General features: G+C 47.9%; 2 protein-coding genes across 2 annotated transcripts in view; one reads left to right on the top strand and one right to left on the bottom strand.

The window, feature by feature from the left end:
- Positions 1-21,035, top strand: part of ARFIP1 (ARF interacting protein 1) — a 1,058,373-nt gene that overhangs the window by 10,115 nt on the left and 1,027,223 nt on the right. The gene's annotated exons all lie outside the window — the stretch shown is intronic.
- The window catches only part of GATB (glutamyl-tRNA amidotransferase subunit B), an 82,533-nt gene that overhangs the window by 29,551 nt on the left and 31,947 nt on the right, over positions 1-21,035 (bottom strand). The window contains exons 3-9 of the mRNA XM_010968501.3: positions 18,818-18,931; positions 16,282-16,480; positions 15,745-15,867; positions 8,051-8,164; positions 5,543-5,627; positions 4,815-4,859; positions 2,621-2,810 (exon numbers count right to left, since the gene is read on the bottom strand). Of these exons, the coding sequence (XP_010966803.1) occupies positions 2,621-2,810; positions 4,815-4,859; positions 5,543-5,627; positions 8,051-8,164; positions 15,745-15,867; positions 16,282-16,480; positions 18,818-18,931 (870 nt within the window). The remainder of the gene's footprint in view (positions 1-2,620; positions 2,811-4,814; positions 4,860-5,542; positions 5,628-8,050; positions 8,165-15,744; positions 15,868-16,281; positions 16,481-18,817; positions 18,932-21,035) is intronic.

Here is a 21,035-nt window from a genome sequence, read left to right as displayed (position 1 = left end):
CTATGTGCCAGACATTGTGTCGGGTGACAAGATACACCCACGTCAGAGCTCTGTAAATACCAGGAAGAAATGATCAATACGCAATCAGTGCTGTAAGATGACAGGATAAGTTAAAGGCTAGAGTTGAGTTTTAAAGTTTTTTGTTGGTGGTGGGTGAGGCCTGTGTGGGAGTGGGTTATGTGCATCATGTTTAATTAATGAGCGATCCGGAAGCAGAAGCATAGAGTCAAAGCTCTGCAGAGCACACCTCCACCACAGCTACTGATTTAATGAATACTCCTGGGCACTCTTTAAATTGAAAGATGGTTCATTAGATTTGTGCATCTGCCCTTCTTGGCAATCTGTTGTGTTTCTGATGAAGGCAGGAGAAAACACGGACACACCGTTATGAGTACGTTATGAGTAACTCAGCTTCCACTGATGACCCAAGTCATCAGGAGCTCAGGATGGCGAATTTCAGGAAAGTGTCTGAATCATTCTCTTTCCATTCCGATCAAGTTCTCTTCTCACCTGTCTTGAGAATTTCTAGTACTAGACATTACATATATTGAAAAAAAAAACCCCAAACTAATCACCTAATACATTATTTGCAAGCTGTAAAAATAAGCATATTTTTAATATATCAAAAGAGTAAGTCCCTACAAAACTGGCTCAAAACCACCTTCTTCTTTAATTTTTTCCCCCTGTTGTCCCATCAAGGTAATCATTACCTCCTCTGGGGTCCCAGCCTACATTGTACATTGCAGCCTGCCCCGGGGTTGGTTAGCTGTAGTGCCACACACACATATACACACAAGCTCTTAGAAAGCAAAGAAAACATTAAAAACAACAACAACAACAACAACTTTGTCCCTATCTCAGTACCTGCTACATAGGAGATGCTAATAAAAGTGCTGAAATGAATAGATCAAAAAGAAGTTCCCCTAAACAGGGCCTTAAACTATGAAAAGTGAGACCCACTCATCACTTGCCACCTTCAGCAAATATTTATTCAAGACCTCCGAGGCTGTGGCACCTGAAAGACAGAGGTGTGGGGCCCGGGCACAGATACAGACGTGTCTCTGCCGCAGGGGCTTCCTTCCGGGGCCGGTGAGGGCACTGTCTGTGGCGGCGGAGGCTTGGTCTGGGTCCTCCCACCCATTATAGAATTCGGCAAACATGTTACAAAATGCAGGACTGGAATTTAGGCTTTAGTGTTTAGTCTGGGGTTTATTTCAAGCGGGCTGGAAATTCAAGATGGTGGGGAAGATGTGTGAGGCTAAAACTCAGTTTTGTTAAATCAACTTGGGAAAAATTGGTGAGTTTTAAGAGGTTTCAGGTTAAAAGGTGCTCTGAACAAGATGCAGACTAACTGACTCACAAAGACGAACTGACTCACACAAAGACTTGGCTTAATGCGCTTAATTAGCACTGTTGATGAGCTAATCTGCCCTGAGTGACAAAGAGAGAGGATGGAACAGTCCTTGTGTTCAAGGCACTGAACAAAATACATTAATTAATAAATAATTAAAATACAGCCGATGTAATCGCCGCAGAGGTGTAAGAGACAACAGCAGCCCAGAGGAGGCAGCGATCAACTCTAAGGATGAGAAAATAACCCACCGTGTCCAATCCCGGTGGTGAGAGCCTTCACATGCAGCTTGTACGGAACACCTTTTAACCTGAAGCCTCTTAGCACTTGTGTGTTTTTCTGAAGTCGATTTACCAAAACCGAGTTTTGGATACTCTCTGGATACTTTTCAGATTAACTGATTAACAGATGATACAGAAAGACTCATTCATTCAACATTCGCTGGCCTGTGTTGGACCAGAAACACTGGGTGTTGTTACTGAAGTGGGTAAGTCTGAACACAAATACAAATCCCCTGACATCCCTATGTGTTATTATGGGTCAATTAAAATGCAAAGCTCTGGCGTTCCCAGCGATTCACATGCTGCCCACGATGAGTGCAGCGGACACCCTGCCCCTGAGAGACGCAGCAGGACCTGCCACTTCCTCCCTGACAGACAGGAAGGCATCCGTGATGGAATGCCACTTCATGGCCACTGTGTCGCTTTAACATTGCCGTGACAAAGGGAAACTACAAAGTCCCAGCAGCCCTGGGAGGATGGAAAATCCCTGACAGATCTGCGCGGTGTCAGATTCTCTTCAGAAGCATTCTCAAGCCTCAGAGGACCGACACTTCTGGTCCGAGTTTTTGGCATTTTGTGTGGAATGTTTCCCTCTACAAGCAGTAATACAACTGGCTGGCTTTTTGAGAGCCCAGCTTCCTGCCAGACCCTGTCATGGTTCAATACTGTCAGACATCTGGAAAGCCTATACTTTGATTTTCCTTTGTCTCCCAGATGCACAGGGAAACATTCATCTGTTACAGCTGGACCGTCTTCAGGACGCCTCCCCGGCAGTGGTGGGTGACTGTTCACTTCTATACACAAGAAATAACTGACAGGAGACGCCATGTCTCGTTTTCTGAGGCGCACTGATCATAAGGGCTGGTGAGCCAAGGTCATCACATCTCGTTCTGCAGTACAACTGAAGCCATCGGGACGCTCCACCCGCAGCCCCCTGCAGAGCATCCCCAGCTGCCAAGCTCAATGCAGCCTCCCGATCGATACCCACCAGTAAGGCGAAGCTGTGCTCTGGCAGCATCCCGTACCGTCGCACCAGCTTCTCCCGAGTCACGCTGGGCAGCTCAGGGAGCTGCTCCCGGATCCGGTCAATGTTGATCACCTGCTGCGGGTCTGCGCCAGCAGGCAGGGACGCCGAGTCATAGAGCAGCAGCGGGGGCAGGTTGGGCTCCGGCATGAACCTGGGCGGAGAGAGGAGACGGCCTGCCGCTGAGTACTTCATTTGCTTAGAGGAAACCCACCTGTCATCAACACGGAGGTTTGTGTCTAGAAGCCATGCCACTTGCAAAAATTTTCTAACCCCGCATGTCAAGTCTCCTGGTTTCCTAGGAACTAGCCCCTGTATGGGTGTAAAGTACAGTCAAAACGATCTAACCCCCTTCTCTCCATGTTTCCAAACTAGCGCTGAGTGAAAAAGGCGCAAGACGGGGTTGAAGCTGTGCTGTGATCTATAGCTGTGGATAAAGTACATATTCACAAAGACACAGGCGGGAAGAAACAGGACCAACTTGAGAACAATTTTTAGGAAGAAAGACGATGTCCTCCATTTTTATATTTTCAAAACTTCTAGCAATCTTTGTGGAATAAATGAAAAGTCAGAGAAAAAGAAAAAGAAAAAATGGATTTTGCCTAAACATAATATAGACACAAGGGGAGAGGGAGGGAGGGTGGGAGGGGAAGAGCCCAGGAGATTTTCAGGGCAGTGAACTGTTCTGCGTGACACTGTAACGGTGGGGACATGTCATTACACGTCTGTCAAGACCCAGAGAATGTACAACGTAAAGAGCAAACCCTCATGTAAAGCACGGACTTCAGTTAATAGTAAGGTATCAGTACCGGCTCATCAATTTTAACAAACATTACCACACTACACACTAACGCAAGATGTCATCAGGGGAATCCCTGTGTGTGTGTGTGTGTGTGTGTGAGGCGGAGGAAGTTCATGGCATAAAACAAGGAGTTTATGGGAACCGTAATTTCCACTCAATTCTGCTGTAAACCTACAACTGCTCTAAAAAAGTCAATTAACTTTTTCAAAAATGTGGAAGCCGCACCACTGCATATACTCTTATGAAACAAAGATGACCTTCCCTTTGTTCTATTCCAGCATCTAACGTTTCTCTCAGCCCATACTTGTCAAAGGGCTTATGCAGAAGCAGGATAATGCAGAATAAATGGCAGCTCCAAGGCAACAGATCAGACGTGCAGGCGACCTATCACCTCGACGCCAAATCTGTGCTATGAATCAGTCTGAATTCTGAAGGCAAGAGGAAACCAAAGGGAGGCTTCCTGAATCCCATCTATTCACCTGGGGGATTGAGCTGAAGCCATCGGCTGAGCTAAAAGCCAAACTCCATGCTCAGAGAGAAAGTGGCAAAAACACAGTAGGGGCAACACTGGAGAACAAGAAAGTTCTTGGGAAGAACAGACTGAACCTAGAAGATCAGAGTAACAGCAAGGGTGACTTTGATGGACACACGAGGGGAGTCCCCGAGGTGACATTCACCCTGCGGGTTTATGAGCTGCTTCTTCCCCACATCCCAATGCTACGTCTGTTCCTCATCAACAGCAATGGCTACTCTGACATCTCCCTGCACGCTGCATAGGAAAGGTGGGCCAATCTCCACAACTCTGTTGCTTAAATCTTCAATTTCTGCAGCCTGCTAAACTCAACACAGGCAAGAAATGAAAGGTTCCATTGCTCTTAAGCTATCCTTATTATTTGCTTTACTTCTGGACCTCATATTAAGTCTGATTTGTTAAATTTATCAATCAAATAGCATCACCTGAGGTTTGAAGGGAACTGCCATTAACATAAACATCTCTTTTTTCTATCTTCTCAAAGACTTTCAGTGTGTTACTGAATTTGTCACTGAATATGAAGTAAGAACAGCCCAGGCCCCACCCTCAGCTGCCATCCTCTGGGCTTAACTGCAACAACTCTGACACAGAGGTGAGTGAACAGTGTTTTCTAACTGTTGAACTATGTCAAGTAAGATGCTCCAACGATACCAAGTCCAAGAAATATTCTTTCTCTCAGTATACACATAAAATAGGAAGTCTAGATTTTCCATCATGCAACAACAAAAAGGGGTTCCTAGGATCATCACGTTGGTCTGCAAGTGGATCTGAAATGAGCCCCAACCCCGAATGCAAAATGGTATTTTGACAAGAGGAGTAATCACCTGTAGTCTTGTTTTCCTTCTTTGTCTCTCATCGGCACGGTGCACCTGTGACAGTTAAATCAGAAAATGTTAAAAAAAAAAAAAAAAAAAAAAAGGCTGCATGTAGCATTGGCAAGTGCATATGCAGACAGGGATTCCCCAATCAGTAGATGACAGGAGATTCCAGCATCTTGGCCTTTCTTGGGAGACATTTATGTGAATACATTTCAGCAATATTAAAGAAAGAGAAATGTTTAGCATGATAATTTAAAAAGAAAATAAATTATTTCAATGTTTCTAACATTTAACAGCTCAAACTCCAAGCTTCTGAACATTTCTTCTCAGTCTTCTGCTAAGTGTATAAAACCCTTAAAATTCAGAGTCAGAAAATGAGACTCGGAGTTATCCAAACAGAAGAAGGCACTTCTACAACCAGCTCTGAGCTTCCCTCCACCTCTAGCTTAAAATGGCAGAGCTTAGGACCGATAGAATTTAAGGAAGTAAAAATTCTTGGTGCAAAGGATATAAACTGGAAGCTGGGGAAGGGCCAGGACCTGTGACTGGTTCGGTCAGGTGAAACTCTCACCAGCCCTATAGGGTCTATTACATCCCCGTACAGCATTTTCCTAACTTTACTAATGAGGAAAGCAAAGTGCAGAGAAGCTAAGTACCTTCTCCAAGGTGACTGTGGTGAACCCAGGCTGGGGCCCCATCTACCTGTGTTTAAGATGCTGTCAATGAGAACTCACCCCAGCTTGTAATCGAACGAGCGTGTTTCATTCAGAATTTCACCTCCATTCTCCAGTTCACTGATTTGCCTCTGAATTTCATAGTCTAAAAAAAAAATAGTAGTTTAGTATCATATTTTGAGTCCTTCCACCCAGTTCAGCAATAATTAGAAATCTTTCAATCCTTATGTCAAAAAATAATCAAGGGAGTTTCTTATAGTCATTCCTCCCACATATGCCACATTCTCTTCTTGCTGTCAGGATAACAGTGCTGGGAAGGGCCTTTTAGGAAGTCCTGCTCCCTCACTTTTTGAGAAAACTCAGGTTCAGAGAGATTAAATGACCAGTACAGATTACACAACTCGGCAGAAGAAGGGCTAGGACCAGTATGTAGGCCAAGTGACTCCAGATTTTGGATTGCTGCTTATCAGGAGTTCTTATCCCGGGATCCATGGATGGGCTTCAAGGGGTTCTGGTACCTCCTGAAATCATATATAAAATGCAGATGTGTGCATATGTACACCTTCTTGGAGGGTGGGTCCAGAATTTTCATTATATTCTCAAAGGGATCTATGGTCCCAAATGCTTAACAGCCCCTGCTCTACGTCACACTCCCTCCCGCCAAACAGGGCAAAGCTGGTCATCCAAACAAGCTGAGCTTCTCTATGAAAACAGCTTCAGCCTCCAGCCACCTGAACTCCCCACCCTGCAGACATCACCTTCCCTGGCCCAAATCCAAACCCTTTTCTGAGCTGACAAAAAGCAGCAACACCAAGATGGTGGCAAAAGGCCTGACGGAGGGAGAAAAACTGGGTGGAAAAATTACAGGCTTGGAGAAGCCAGCCCCTAACATAAAGCTCCGGGCCTTCCGGTCTGAGTCTGACCACAGGGAGAATGTCTCAGATCGTTTGTTGCTCCAAAGGGTCCCTCGCAGGACAACAGAGGGTTAGGGCGGGGTCTCCTTCAAAACTCATTAGGCGTGAGTCTACCTAAAACCCTGCTGTTTGTCTTTTTAGGTTACCATCACCTCTCAGAATAATGACTTCCAAAACACTCACCACCTACACGGTGAAGTGGATCTTCCTTCCATCGGCTCCAAGCTTTTCCCTCACAAACCTTAGCTGTAAGGGTTTTTCCTGACCCAAACCTTTCACGGCTTCAGAAATACAGGCTGTGTCTCCTTTTAGAGACAGAAGAGACCACCCTGTTTAGTCTACCTTCATATGGGCAACTTCCCCGCCTGTGAGTCAACCCTTTGACCTTTTTAATGCCTTCTTCCTGAAAATTCGTGGACTCAAGAGTGTCTTCACTGAGGCTAGTTGATCATTTTAGGTTCAACAGAATAAGGTTTTATACCAGACTAGAAAATCTTTTCCGTGGTATCATTAACACCCAGGACTCTACTAGCCCTTTGGCTGTGACGACACCCCCACCTGCCCCGTGCTCTGTGCACCCTGAAGGCTGCTCTTTAAACTCCACCTCTTCCCTTGTCTCTCTCTTCCTCTCTAGACACCTTTGGTTTTAAAAAAAAACCACTATTTTTTTCCTTCTAGTTTTATTGAGATATAATTGACATACAGCACTGTATCCTTTTTTTTTTTTTGGAGGGGAGAGGTAATTCAGTTGTTTATTTATTCATTTCTTTAATGGAGGTACTGGGGATTGAACCCAGGACCTCATGCATGCTAAGCACGTGCTCTATCCTCCCCGCCCACACCAGATACCTCTGCTTTCACAGAATATTTTCATTCCTCGGAGATGTCCTCCCCTCACAGTCAGTCATCAGCTTCTTTGGTACTGCCCCAGATGTTTATCTTGCTCAACTGTTCTGTTTTAATTTTTAGTATACATCCATCACCACTGAAATATTCACAGCGTGTGCTCCAGCAAGACCAATACTTGATTACATAGGCCCAAGAAACCAATTAGTTAAAACAATAAAAAGCAGAAAAACATACTGACCAACTGGGTCAAACTGGGGCCAACCTGTAAGGAACAAATATGACTCTAAAGTTCAGGCTGCTCAAGAGCGCGGTACCTGGAACAAGAGAGCTGCAGAATTCTGCAGATCCTCCCATAGGGGTGGAGTCTATTTCCCCTCCCCTTGAATCTGCTTTGAATGGAATGTGCTGGAAGAGACACTGTGCAAGTTCTAGAGCTGAGGACTCAAGAGGTCTTGGGGCATCTGCCTTCACCCTCCTGGGAAGCCCCCTCTGTCACTTAAGATGACCCAAGTGAGGTAAGGGAATGAAGAAAATCACGTGAGGCAGAGAAACCCAGCAGATGTCCAGCACCAAGGCCCCAACACGTGAGTGAGGTCATTTTGAACCCTTCATCTCAACTGAGCTGTTGGCTCCCCACATCCACAGTAATGAGCTGCAGCAGGACCAGCAGCGAAACCACCCAACCCACAGAACTAAATCTGAAATATTATCATGTAAGCCATTAAGTTGGGGGGAGAGGTGCTTGTTACACAGCAACAGATAACTGATACAAAGAGGCACATGATTAGTAACAGCTGACATTCACCTATTGCTCTGGCCAAGAACCTGGCACTGTTGAGATTCTTCACTTCTGTTCGAACACCCAAAGGCTCCCCAGGATGATGCACAGATATATTGGCATCCACTCTCAACTGGCCCTCTGGAAGGAGAGAAAAAAGACAACTCATTACAAATTCTCTGAGGCAGCACAGTCTTTTTAAGGCAAGAGAGTGTCCAGGTGCAATATCTAACTCTAGTTGCTGTTTAGTTACAGAGCCTAACTTCAGAGAGGTATGGCTGGTCCTGAAGTACATGGCTGGTACTTCTGTCCACTTATGAGAAGGACAGTCCTATGGCATCTGAGGAGTGTGCTGGTACGTGTGTTTGTATATTTCTGTGCACTTGTGCACCCGCAGAAGACAGGAGAAATTCTGGACATACCAGCTGGGGAAATCTCATTTTTTGTGTGCCAAATAAGAAAAACAACACTATAAAAATGGAGGTTTACTCTGCAGTTTTATTCTGAAGTTTTTTTTTCAAAGTGTCAGAGCTGGGTTGGGAGGAAGGCCTCAGAAATGATTGTCTGATAACCCTATGCTGCTCTCCTTTGGAATGTGGATTTCCAACAGCGATTCCAGGAGATTTATAAGAGAGTCCTTGAGAATTTACAGCTCAAGGGTAGGAGCCAGAAACCTGGGCTTTTCCCCTCTTCCTCCCGCCAGGTACTGTAATAATCTCTTCCTTCTGCAAACAAGACTCTGGATCCTTCCTGACGTGGTACGGAGCTGCTGCAGCAGATGGACAGAGGTGTTATGAAGGGGACGGCCTGGGGGGGGCCCCAGAGGACATTCTCTGACCCTGAAAGTCCCTGCAGACTGGGAGCAGTAGCCCCTGAGGAAGCAGGTGGTTTGTGGAGAGGACTAAGAGGCTTTCGAGGAGGAGAGGGAGGCGAAATCCCAAGACACACAGAGAGAGAAAGACAAGAAATAATCACATTTCACACCCTGCAAAGGGAAGCTGAATTCTCTATTCTCCAATTTCATTTACAATATTTAAAATAGAACAAAGGGGGAAGACAAAATGTTGGGATTTTTATGGATTTTTATTTTCTTAGGCAAGTCTTTAAACTGAAAAAGAATCTGCCAAATCGGAATGTTCTGATGGGCTGAATAACAAAATTCATTTCCCAGGGTTTCAGAGCAAAAGCATATTAAAGTAATACAAGAGTATAAATCAATCCAAGCCAAGAAAAAGAGACCCTTGGAACTGGTCTCTGTCTCTCCCAGTCTGCAGCTCTGACAGCCACCCACGCAGACATGCAGGGGAAAGGTGCCATTCAGTCCAGAAATGACTGGGTCTGCAGCACAGACCTCTCAACATTTTTACAAAATCCTGTAGCCCCTTCTGGACAATGTGTGCTTCCCCGAATCTCAGAAGTCCCAACGACTCCTGATGCCATCAGATCCTCGGGCGAGGAACCCTGATTATCCCCCGCTTCTCTGTTGTCTTTGCCCTTGGCAGTCACACTGATTAGATCCAGGCAGTTCCTCCCCCAACACCCCTCAGGCCTGTCACTTCCTCTCCATTCCCACCACTGCTACCCTCGCCTGAGGACTCGGAACTTCAAGTCTGGGTTATCTTGCATCCCGACCCTGGGCGCAACAAACCCTCCTCATCCAGCCACCCCCAGTGTGGCTGCGGTTTTCATCATCTGGGTGCCTGCCTGTGGGCACAGCCAGCTCCCACTGATCAAACATCTCCTCTGCCTGGTAGGTACTCAACAGCCCTCATCTGTCTTGGCTGACTCGCCCACATTTTCCGCTGCCCATTCCGTGAGAAAGCCCCCTCCAAACAGGGGGGCTCCTGCGTGCCAGTCCCCGTCTACTTGCTGGATTCCATGCGCTTTCATCAGCACTCTTACCGTCCCTTCTTTAACCTCTGCTCATCATTCAGGGTCCCACTAAGTGTTGCTACCTTCTCCTGGAAAGCCCCAACATCGAGCTCCACTGGTGACTCTGAGTTATCAGAATACATGCAATCAGGGGCACAGAATTTAGCACCTGACTACAGTCTATTCTGAATTGATCTTATCTTTAGGGCCAGAATGGGAGGCCCTTGTGACAGGGGTCCAAATTTAACATCACCAGCCTTCTTGCCTTCTCGAGGACATCACCCCTTCAGCTACCTCCTCTCTCCCACACCAGTCATTAACCCTCTTCCTCAGCATCCCCTCAACACATGCACGTACACATACACACGCAACAGCAGTTCTCATTATCCCTTGAATCCAATTCTCTCTCCATCATTCAGCTTTCTTTTTCATTTCTCTGCTTTCTTTTTCAGCAAATCCTCTCAAACAAGTATTGTTTGTTTGCTGACATATTATCTCCATGATCTAACCTCCCATTTGCTCTTAAACCCACTAGGGCCTGGCTTCTGTCCCCATCTCTCTGAAAAGGCCTTGTCAAAATCACCAACAACCCCTGGACCCAGGACATGCTGTGTTTTCACCCTGCTGGACACCTCAGTGCCATGTGACGCACCAGCCCACCCTTCCTTCCTGAAATATCACCCCCTCTCAGCTTCTGTGACCTAGTGTCCGCCGACCTCCTGGACACTATTTCCATGCCACCTGCTGGTGCCTTTTCCCAACCAAACTCAGGACTGTCTTCTTTACTTGCATTCTCTCTGTAAGGGTGCATGGTTTTTAGCACTATCTATGTGCTGTTAACTCCTAAATTTCTCTCTTCAGCTCAGAACCCCCTACTCTGAGTCCACACTGATCTCTGATGTCTGGAGGTGTCACAGGCATTTCAGTTTCCAAAATTGAAGAATTTGCACCCCTCAACCCCCGCCACAGCCATTCTTGTCCCCATCTCCCCAGTTTCAGTAAATAGCACCACCAACTAGTTCCTCAAGCTTCCCGGATTTCTTCCTGCCTCTTGCCTTCTACACCAACCTGTAAACAAATCCTGTGATTTCTAAAAACCACCCAGAATCTACCCATCTTGATTATTCCATCTTCACAGACACCAGCCCCGTCCACAGTAGCATCGTCCTCCATCTGAATGATCACCAAAGCTTCTTAATTGGTCTCTCTGCTTCTACTCTTACCCTTCTGAAATCCACCTTCCACAGAGCAGCCAAAGTGGTTTTCTAAAACATTAAAATATCAGACTATGGTTCCTGTGCTTAAAAGCCCTTCCATGACCTCCCTCTGCACTTGGCATGAAATCCAAACTTCTTGTCATTGTCGGTAATGTCAGCATCTTTTCTGTCTTACCTGATGCCATGCTCCCCTGCACAATGTGCTTTCCCTCCGGGGGCCTCCTGCTACCTCTGTGTACCCCCAAGCACATCCTAAGCTTCTTTTCACCTTGGGGACTCGGCCTGAGCTGTTTCCTCGGAGGCTCAGACTCCAGCTCCACGCTGGGGGGGCCCTGAGTCACTGCAGAGGCCTTCACCTTCCGACGTTACTCTTCATCACGGGGCCCTTTACTTCCTTAAAGCACTTATGACTGTAACTATTTGGTTCCACTTGTTAATGTACGTGTACCCCTCATGAGTACAAGCTCGAGGTAGCACGGGCCACGTCTCTTTCATGGCTCCTTTCAGAACCTGGAGCCGGCTCTGGCATGTGGTGACTGTTCGATAAATTAATGCCCTGGTATCTTCCTAAGAGATGAGTAAGCAGATGCCTTACTGTCTCGTGGTGGGTTCCTGACAAGTTCTAAAGTTCGATCTGAACAGGACTAAATCTACTGGGATCATCGGAAAGGCCCAGTCAGCTCAAAGGAAAACTTCCAACGTCTGCTGAGCTCTGCCCAATCAAATCTCAACACTTGGGAGGTAACCTTTTTTGAGCACAGAAAACCCTGAACTGAACATCACCTGCTTTTAAAAATGAAACCACGTTTCACAATTTAGAATTTTAATTTGGAAAAGGAATAAAAGCATGAGTTTCAGTCTCTCCCAGAGAAGACCATATTCCATAGACGTCTGAGAGGACGCATTTAGCGTCCCGCAGTGCTGCGTGCGCGAGAAGGTTCACCTGCCTGGATTCAAATACAGTATAACACAGTGTCAAACATTAGCAAAAGGCATTTTAGACAGTGAAGACAAAAATACCTTTTAAACAAATTAAGTTAAATTGCCTCAAGTCCATAAAAGCCTCACCAGTCAGGTTTGCTTCAGTGCATTCTGCAACCCCGAGGGAGGGCCTGCGTTCCCTCTTCATGAGACGTTATCAAGCTCAGTTTCCACCCTCGAGAAGTAGAGATTTGTAACAGCAAAATGAAAAAACTGTACCACTGAGTACAGTGATATGGTGTGGTTATTTTTTTTTTTTCTAAAGCACACTCACACATCAGAAATATAACATCAGGACAGAAAACTGTTTCTGTAAACAGCAGGGGCCTGAGGGGCTGGTGAGAAAGCATGTTAAGCTGTCTCATTCTGATCCCTGAATACTCTCCAGAACTTAACAGGGCTCGACAGAAAAGAAAATAAATAATGTGGCCACATTTTATTCAACATATTTCACAAAGCTTATTCATCCAAAACGCGTGGTGATTTTGTAAAAATAAAACCACTTATCATTGTTAATAAAAGCACCTGACACTCAATGAGCACGGGCTATCTGCCAGGGCCTGTGACACGACTCACGTACATGATCACGTTTGTTCCCTACAAAGCGGCTTTCACAACCAAGCCACTCAGACACCCTTCAGGCAACTCACACTTCATGTTTCCAGGGTGGAACTCCAGGTTTTCTCCCCCAAGGCCATTCCTCCTTCACTCTCCCCACTCAGCAGCCCAGCTGGATGCCTTCTCTCTTATTTGATTTCTTCCTTTCCCTTTGCAGACACAATTATTTAAGGCCTCATTCTGCAAGTGCAGAAAGGGAGGCTCAGGGAAGTCAAACACCTTGCTGGGGTTTCTACAGCTAGAAGTGGCAGGACAAGATTCCAGCCTGAGTCTGGGACCGCAGTGCCCCCAGCAGGCACCGTGCCCACGCTCTGCTCTCCCAGCTCTCAGGGTTGTTACCTCTGGCAGCCGTGGCACTGTCGTGCTGGCACTAGGAAGCCCAGCGACGCAGCACTTAAAGGAAGGGCTTCTTGAGCTAGACACACCTGGGCTCCATTCCCAGTGCGATCACTTCCTGGGAGCCTTGGGCAAACAGCACAACCTCTCTAAGCCTCAGAGTCCTCACCTCTACACAGGCACAGTTATACCCATCTCTCATGAATATCATCAAGTTTAAAGGAGATGACAGATTAATTTTAAAAAAAAAGCTTAGTGAGCTGACGACCACATACTCAATGTTCACACTGGCAGATATTATGACCTTTGAAACATTTCGTCTACCTCCCTGGTACATATTCGAACTAAAAGGCTGCTTGGAGGATCTCAACGGGGGCAAACGTCCACCGGGAAGGAACCCAGGCTGAGCTAGTCCCTGCTCATTAGCAAAACTATCAGGAACTCACTGAATCACAACCCCTGGCACTTTAAGCTTCATTCCAAAAGCAGGCTGGGGGTCCCCAGGTGCCCTCCAGGGCACGCCCGGGTCCCACAATGCAGTCTCCACTGCCATCGCGGTGGCCCTACAGTGGGGGAACAGAAGGACGGGCAATGGGTCTGGGCTGATAAAATGCTGATGGCACAGAAAGCTGGACCCCCGTGGACTCTAGGCAGACCCTTGCTTCCCAGCACTTCGGAACAACTGGAGCCACGCTGCTGCCATGCTGGGGGCCAAGCTGCTGGGTCTGGATTGAAAAGCAACAGAGAGTGTCCCAACAAACAAGATTGAATGAACCCGCTCAGCTGCCACTGACTGGTGAGTTCTGGCCACTGTGGTTTATCTCATGGCAAGGACCCAGGTGGGGCTAGTTCTCAGCTAATGGTGGCCTGTTAATTATTCCATAGGTTCGGTGGGAATCAGTTATTCTGAGGAAGAATGGAATAACTTTTCTAAAGCAACAGAGACTCAACACTTAGTGCATATGCAGATAACCATCCAACCTGTGGGTAAAAAAGCCCCGCGAGCCAGAAACTTAAGCTGGAGCGTTCTCCTCCTCTAAAACAGAGCCTCCTTTCTACAAAGCAAACTTGCAGGCCGCTAACCTTTACACCACTCAAATGCACATGGCTGTTTTTTCAACCTTCAGCTTAAAGAAGATAGCGAACAAGCAAGTTCTGTCTCCAGGTTCAACCTGCACCAGGACTCTGATGTTACAATCTGTTGCCTGTACGATGTCCTGTGTGACAACTGTGGTATGATAAATTCCAAAGTCCCTTTGCAAATGTGACAAAATGGTTGGTAAATAGTATCATAAACTGACAGGGAGCTGACTCATCACCATCAGTGGTATTTGCTGGGAACCCCACGACCACCTGCAATGGTTAATTTTATGTGTCAACTTGACTGGGCCAAGGGGTGCCCCGATATTTGGTTGGATGTTATTCTGGGTGTGTCTGTGAGGGATTAACATTTGAATCCACAGATTGAGCAAAGCAGGCTGCTTTCTCATTATAAGTGAGCCTCATTCAATCCACTGAAAACCTGAACAGGACAAAAGGTGAAATGGGGGGAATTCGCTGTCTCAGCCCCACTGCCTCTGATCTGTCTTCTTCGGCGCTGGGCTCTGGCTCAGCCTGGAATCTACATCCTCTCCTGGTTCTCAGATCCTCAGACTCAGGCTGGAACTATACCCTCGACCCTCCTGCAGCTTGCTGACTGCAGACCTTAGGATTTCTCAGCCTCCACAATCACATGAGCCAATTTCTTATAATCAATCTCTTTACATCTGACACACACACACGTACACACAGTCTGTTCTGTTTCTCCGGAAGACCCCGTGTCCTGAGCTATGGGTTAACAACTGTAGATGAGGAATCTGGACCCTTTCTCCACTCTGTCAGGAGTGCTCTGCAAGTGGTAGAAGTTTTTTCAAAAGCCCCTCCCTGGGAACAGAAAATACGGGAAAACCACGGGAGAGATGAGCATTCAGGGACATGAGGGCCGGCAAAGCTGTGCTAGGAAGGGGCCGTGAAGAAACTGAGTCTGATTAAAACTTATCATCTTTATATCCGATTTGCAAACACTTCAAATGTGTAGTTTGCTTGGTCCCAAGTTTGCACCTTGTTTCTTTTGTTTATTTTCATTCCCTATTACATTTCTACTGAACTTAAGACTTTATCTCAAAGTTCATGTTTTGTGAAGTCATAACCTTGGTTTGCAGTCGAAATAATTTGGCTTCAGCTGTACCTGGATGAAAAGTCTATAAAAGAAGGGAAAGAAACAGACCCAAAGGAAAAGGACCAGCTAGCAACTAAGCACTGCCCACACAGAACTCACGAACTGACAGCTTCTCTGGGTAAACACCGTGCCTCCTCTCTGAGGACCACGAAGCTGCTCAAACACATTGTTTTATTAATTCTCACAACATTCTGATGCAAAAAGCCAGGAGAAAGCCTCTAGTCTCTCGACGCCTAATCTCACAGTCTTGGGCTTGGCGCCTCGGCACTGCCGCTGCTGGTGTGTTTAGTTTTGGTTGGGAGCTCAGAGAAGAATCCAAGGAAACTCTGAAGGGAAAAAAAAAAGCCCCTGAGGGAGAAAAGGCTGAGAAAAGAATGCAAACCACCCGATGGGGGAACCAGATTCCAGGGAGAAGAGACCCTGGGAGCAGAAAGGGTGAAGGGAGGGGTGGAGAGGGGCCGTGCCCCTGGGGCTTCTACCTGCCATGATGGCCCGACTGGTCCCCAGGGCTTGAAGAATCAGCTGCAGCTCCCTGACGGCCGCGGCCGCCTCTTCTCCACAGGACATGTCGGGCTCCAGGACCACTTCCAGCAGGCCGACCCCTGCCAGGGAGAGGCAGAGTCAGCCTGACTGGAGCCTCCGATCTGAGCCACACATCAATCAGGCTGACAACCCTGCGTCACTGACGGGCTCTCAAAGTGGCTTCCAGCCTCTCAGTCATTTCTGCCTTCACCTGTGGGTCTTTAAATTTGGGTCTTTTCTTTTCCTGTCTGCTTCAGCTATCAAGCTGCTGGGTCCGTGACGAGGCGGCTCCGTTAGGCTCACCTGAGGGCTGGGTCATCAGCGAGCCCACAGAAGCCACAGCTGAAGCCGTGCTCTTGAACTGGCTATTACCAGCACTGGGACCCTCATCTCCACCTGTCAGGCTCCCTAGGCCTGTTTCCTCAATTGGCTTGGGAAAACCTTGAGGGGAGGAGAGGAGGCAGGAAGGGAAATGGAAAACTCTGCACGCCTACCTGCCCTATTCAAATCCACGAGCGTCTGGGACCGCAGGTCATCGTGGAGACTCTTGCCGCTGTCTTGCTCCAGCTGGATCTGCCGGACCCTCACTGTCCTGGTGACCGCCTGACCCAGCTTCTTCCCCACGCAGACGCTGTATGCCAAGCTCCCGTCCACAGCGATGGGGAGCCTCTGCTGGGTGATCTGGTAGCCTGCCTGCACGCAAACACGGGCCACAGGGTCACGAGTCAGTAAAGAAAAGCTGTGGACCAGTTTACCATTCCTCTCATTGTCACAAAACTCTAGGCTTACTTAAAAAGGCAACACAGCAAGAAAAAGAGGAAAAAGGAAAAGAAGAAGGAAAATTAATTGATGTGCTGGGGTCATACCTTAGCCTGGCCTCTTCTGGCTTTCCTGTACCCCACTCCCCACCCTTCCCTGTACCCCCAACCCCAATAATGAAGCAGTAAACAACATGCATCCTATCTTCCCTACCTACCACCATTTTGGGGAATAACAGTAATCTCACTCTCTAAGAAAATACCGTATTGTTTCCACGTAGCTCAATAGCTACGCCCTGCATCTGATTCCTGGGCTCCTGACAGGCCTTCCTCACTGGGAACTGCTGGCTTAGCATCTCCCATCTCCTCTCAGGACAGCCGACAGCAGTGGCTCGTGCTGGGTAGCTTGTTTTGTTCTTGCTCTTTAGCTAACCAATCACATCAGCTGCCCTCCCTAACCCCACTTCGCTTGTTCCTCTAGCCAGAAAATGCAGTGACACTCACACTCAGCTAACAGAAAGCACGGAGTACTAAAATACTGATGGATGGTGCAAGGACTCCCTCACCACCTTCTAAATGGAGGCACACGTGCACCAGTACGCACTGAAGAGAGGGTGGGTCAGAGTGGAGAACAGGAGGAGAGCAGACACACGGTGTCCCCATACACTGTTCTCAGTGCTTCATGCCGTCTAACCCTCACGACAACCCTAGGAGAGAGGTGCAAGGCACGGAGGGGTTAAGAGCCCTTGCCCAAAGCCATGGAGCTGGTAAGTACTAATGTACTTAGTACTTACTAAGTACTCAGCTGGTCTGGCTCCAGAGTCCGTGCTCCTGGCCACTCAGCAGGTATTGTTCAATCGTGAACGGCATTGAAATCACCTGGCCGGATGGTCAGAACACAGACCATCTGGCCCAACTGAAGAGCCTCCAGTTCTGCAGGTCTGGGGAGGCGCCCAGGAGTGTCTGTTTCTCCTGCGGTCCTAGGAGATGCTGATGCTCGTGGCCTGTGGCACACACTCTGAGAACCACCGCATTCCGCCACCTTACTCTCGGGGCTGAGACAGGAAGTCTCAATTTGTAAAAATTAATGTGTGGGGACGGTTGCCAAATAAAATACAGATGCTCAGTCAAACTAGAATAATTTGAGTAAATTGTTTACTTAGATAAAGACGGATACTTTTTTAGTATAAGTGTGTCCCGTGTGCAATTTGGCGACACTAACTGCAGATGATCTGAACTGCCTGGGCCAGAGAGACCAGGAGGCAGGAATCATCAGGACATCTCACTCTAGTCTCACACTGCTAAGTCTCCCACCTTAACCAAACTGCTCATCGCTCTCAAAAGGTGAAAATAATGCAGTTGAATTCTCTCCACCCTCCCAGGCAGGAGAATTTGCTAAAAGGCTGGCAGCCAGGGGGAAAAAGCAGCAGCAACTGGAGGGAACTCAGGCTTTCAGTGTATTTTGTGTTGAATTCCACCTCTGCCCTCACCCCCTGAAAACAGCTCACCCCTGTCTTCAGTTCAAGGAAAATCACATGGAGGAACAGTATCACTACTGTGTTCCTACATCTGAAGAAGGGCCACGCTTGCCATCAGAGGCTCAGAACGCATGAAATATTATTTTGGGAAACCCACTCAACATTACAGTTTTGGTTCAGTTCAATATTATGAAAAATTGGCTCTAGTTCACACTGGCTTCTCTTAAAGGAGAAAACTTTCTAGTTTTAAGGAAAGAGTGGGTTAATACAGGGCTCGCTGCTCGGGCAATTACTGCTGTTCGCCCAGGCTTCTGGTTCGTGTTTCTGCTCACTCTTGTCCACTTACATGGTCCCTGGGAGATGACAGGGGTATCTCCAAAGGAGACAGTCCTATTACTGGGAGCTGCCACTTAAAAGAAGGCCGCTCTCGCTGTCTCCAGAGCCACTGATGCACTGACCCCTGCATCAGCCACAGAGGCAGCTTCTGCCCTAACAGGCAATTAGCACCACACGCCACAGCAGGGCTGAGCCTGGGAACGCGGGCGGCTCCTACTCCCCGTTCAATTACGAGCCAGCCACCAGAAGCATGAGGCTGGGCCAGGAGTCGGCAATCAGGACCACGGCATCCAATCTAGGAAACGTCAGGGGGCACAGGCTTCATCGGGGCCGGGCAGAGTCCCCCGCCGGGCGGGCTGGATGGACCTCTAGCTGAAGACACGAGCACACGGCCCTCCTCCGGCTGCAAACCCCCAGCTCCAAGGACCTGCCACGGGCGGACGGCAGAGCGTACTTACCGGGAGGTCTGCGTAGAAGTAGTGCTTCCTGTCAAACAAGGACTTCTTGTTTATGCGGCAGTCCAGGGCCAGGCCGGTCATCACGGCTGCCTCCACGCACCTCCTGTTGAGCACCTGTGGGGACAGAGCCTCAGCCTGAACACATGCGCCTCCCACCCTAGGGCATCTCCCTGAAGAGTCAATCTGGCCGTCTGACGGGCGTTGTCTCTGGTTCTGTGTGGGCAGCTCCAGCTCACAAGCCGGCTCAGTGTGTCTAGAATTGGGGAAAGTTTATTTAAAAAAGAAGATGCATACGGAACCACATCCCACGGGCACTTAAAGAATCCCCCCTATCAGGGGTCCTTTCCTCCGATACCCAACATCAGTGTTAACAGGGGAAGGTCCCAAAATAGCTCAGTAGAGTGGTTATTATACAGAATAAACTTAATCTCACTCCCCCCCACAAGCAGCACGAGGAGCCGGTCAGAACCCACAAGAGGCAATGATTCCTGAGAGGAGGATCCGAGAAGCAGCTCTCCAAACAACCTCGGGGAGCTTGGGAAACGCTGTGACAGAGAAAAGATGAACTTCTGGAAACTACAGGGCTGCAGCCACCTCCTCAAGGGTGGGGAAATGCCACACACCTGCCTCCTGCTTTCAGTCCAGGCCTGGCCGGCTCCCTAAAAGTGGGAGCTGGGTGTGCCCCACCCCGGGCTCTCCCCACATTGCTGGTCCCCCCAGGGGCTCCCAGGGCTCAGGAGTTCCTTCTGATGCCCCACCCTGCTTTCAGAAGCAAAAGATCAAGAAAGGGCTAGCAAACTTTCTAGTCCCAAAGGATGTAAAAAGCTTTTAAGAACTTTGGGTGGGTGGGAGATTGGAATAAGACAGGCAACTAGAGATAAGGAAAAAGAGCATTAAATTCTGGGGTCACACAGGTCCAAACCCCACTTCTGCCATGTACATGGACAGCTGTGGGACTGGAAGCCTCCGTTTCCTCAACTTTGAGCAGGGATTTAATATCCACTTTGCAGAGTGGATAAAGTAACAGCTAGAATCTATAGCAGGGATGCAGTAAATAGTTTATTTTCCCCACTCTGCTTTGGGGAAAGTTTTGAGGACATCGTGCTTGCTAATGAAACAGATTTCTATTTTTTATTAGAATATTTATGATGTTCTTTAGTATATTTAGTATGTTATTATCTATATAGGGCTTTCCAATTACGCTTTTTCACAACCACCATTTCACTTCAGCCGCACAGCAACCCTGTAAAAAAGGAATTTGTATCATTCCAATATGTCAGAAAAAGAGAGAACTAAGACCCAGAGGGACGAAGAGACCACACCTCAGAGCAGGCAAACGATGAAACCAGCTTGAAAGTCCAAACGTGCCCTTGTCCAGAGGGTGACAAACAGATTCCCTGTGGTTCAGGGACTGGCCCTCCAGGCACCTGGACGCAGTGTGACTTGCTGATCAAACAGGCAGATTTTAAAAACAAATCTGTATGAGAAAATGTAAGCAGCACCTCTATTTACTGCAACACACAACCCCTGAAAGAAAGTGCCAACAGCAGATCTCCCTCCTAATAACAGCATCACATGCCTGGCTCTGGAAGCCAGGTTACAAGATGGAGCCACCTCACAGCTTCTATTTGGAGCTCTGCATTCTGGGCTAGATAATATTGTCAGCTCGGCAGTCATAACAGTTTTCATGAAAAGATGTGTGTGTGGGGGGCGGGGGGAACAGGATGCCCTGATTATCGATGTTTTCACTTGCTAATGTTTGGCATTTTACTGAACAGTTGTTACTGCAAATCCAAATAAAGCTGGTGGGGAATACTGCCAAATCCAAGACGGACGATCCGAGCTGAATCAACGCGCACCTGAAGGTGAAGCTGGTGTCTGGGCCCGAGCCCCGCGCCCCCTGGGCTGGGCCACTGGTAGACTGGCCGGCTCGCTGTCTGTCCAGTTCCTGCCTCAGCACTTGCACTGTTTTCTAACCACCGCTTCCTCTCTCATCTCTGTCTAGTCTGCCCTTTTGGGGCCACCTGCTTCCTCCTTCTAAACATGAAGAGAACACAGGTCTGTTTTGCTTATTTCTGAGTGCACTTTGCTAATAATCGCCCTGTGCCTGGTGCTGTGAGGGAGTGAAGAGCTGTGAGTGGTCACAGGCTCTCCCTGCACCTGCATGCACACGAGGGCATGGGCACTCAATAAACCATCAATTTCCAAAGAATAAGAA

Source organism: Camelus bactrianus, chromosome 2, assembly GCF_048773025.1.
Source record: "Camelus bactrianus isolate YW-2024 breed Bactrian camel chromosome 2, ASM4877302v1, whole genome shotgun sequence".
NCBI lineage: Eukaryota > Metazoa > Chordata > Mammalia > Artiodactyla > Camelidae > Camelus > Camelus bactrianus.
Note: the sequence above shows the minus strand (reverse complement) of the source record. Positions and strands in the feature narration are given on the sequence as shown.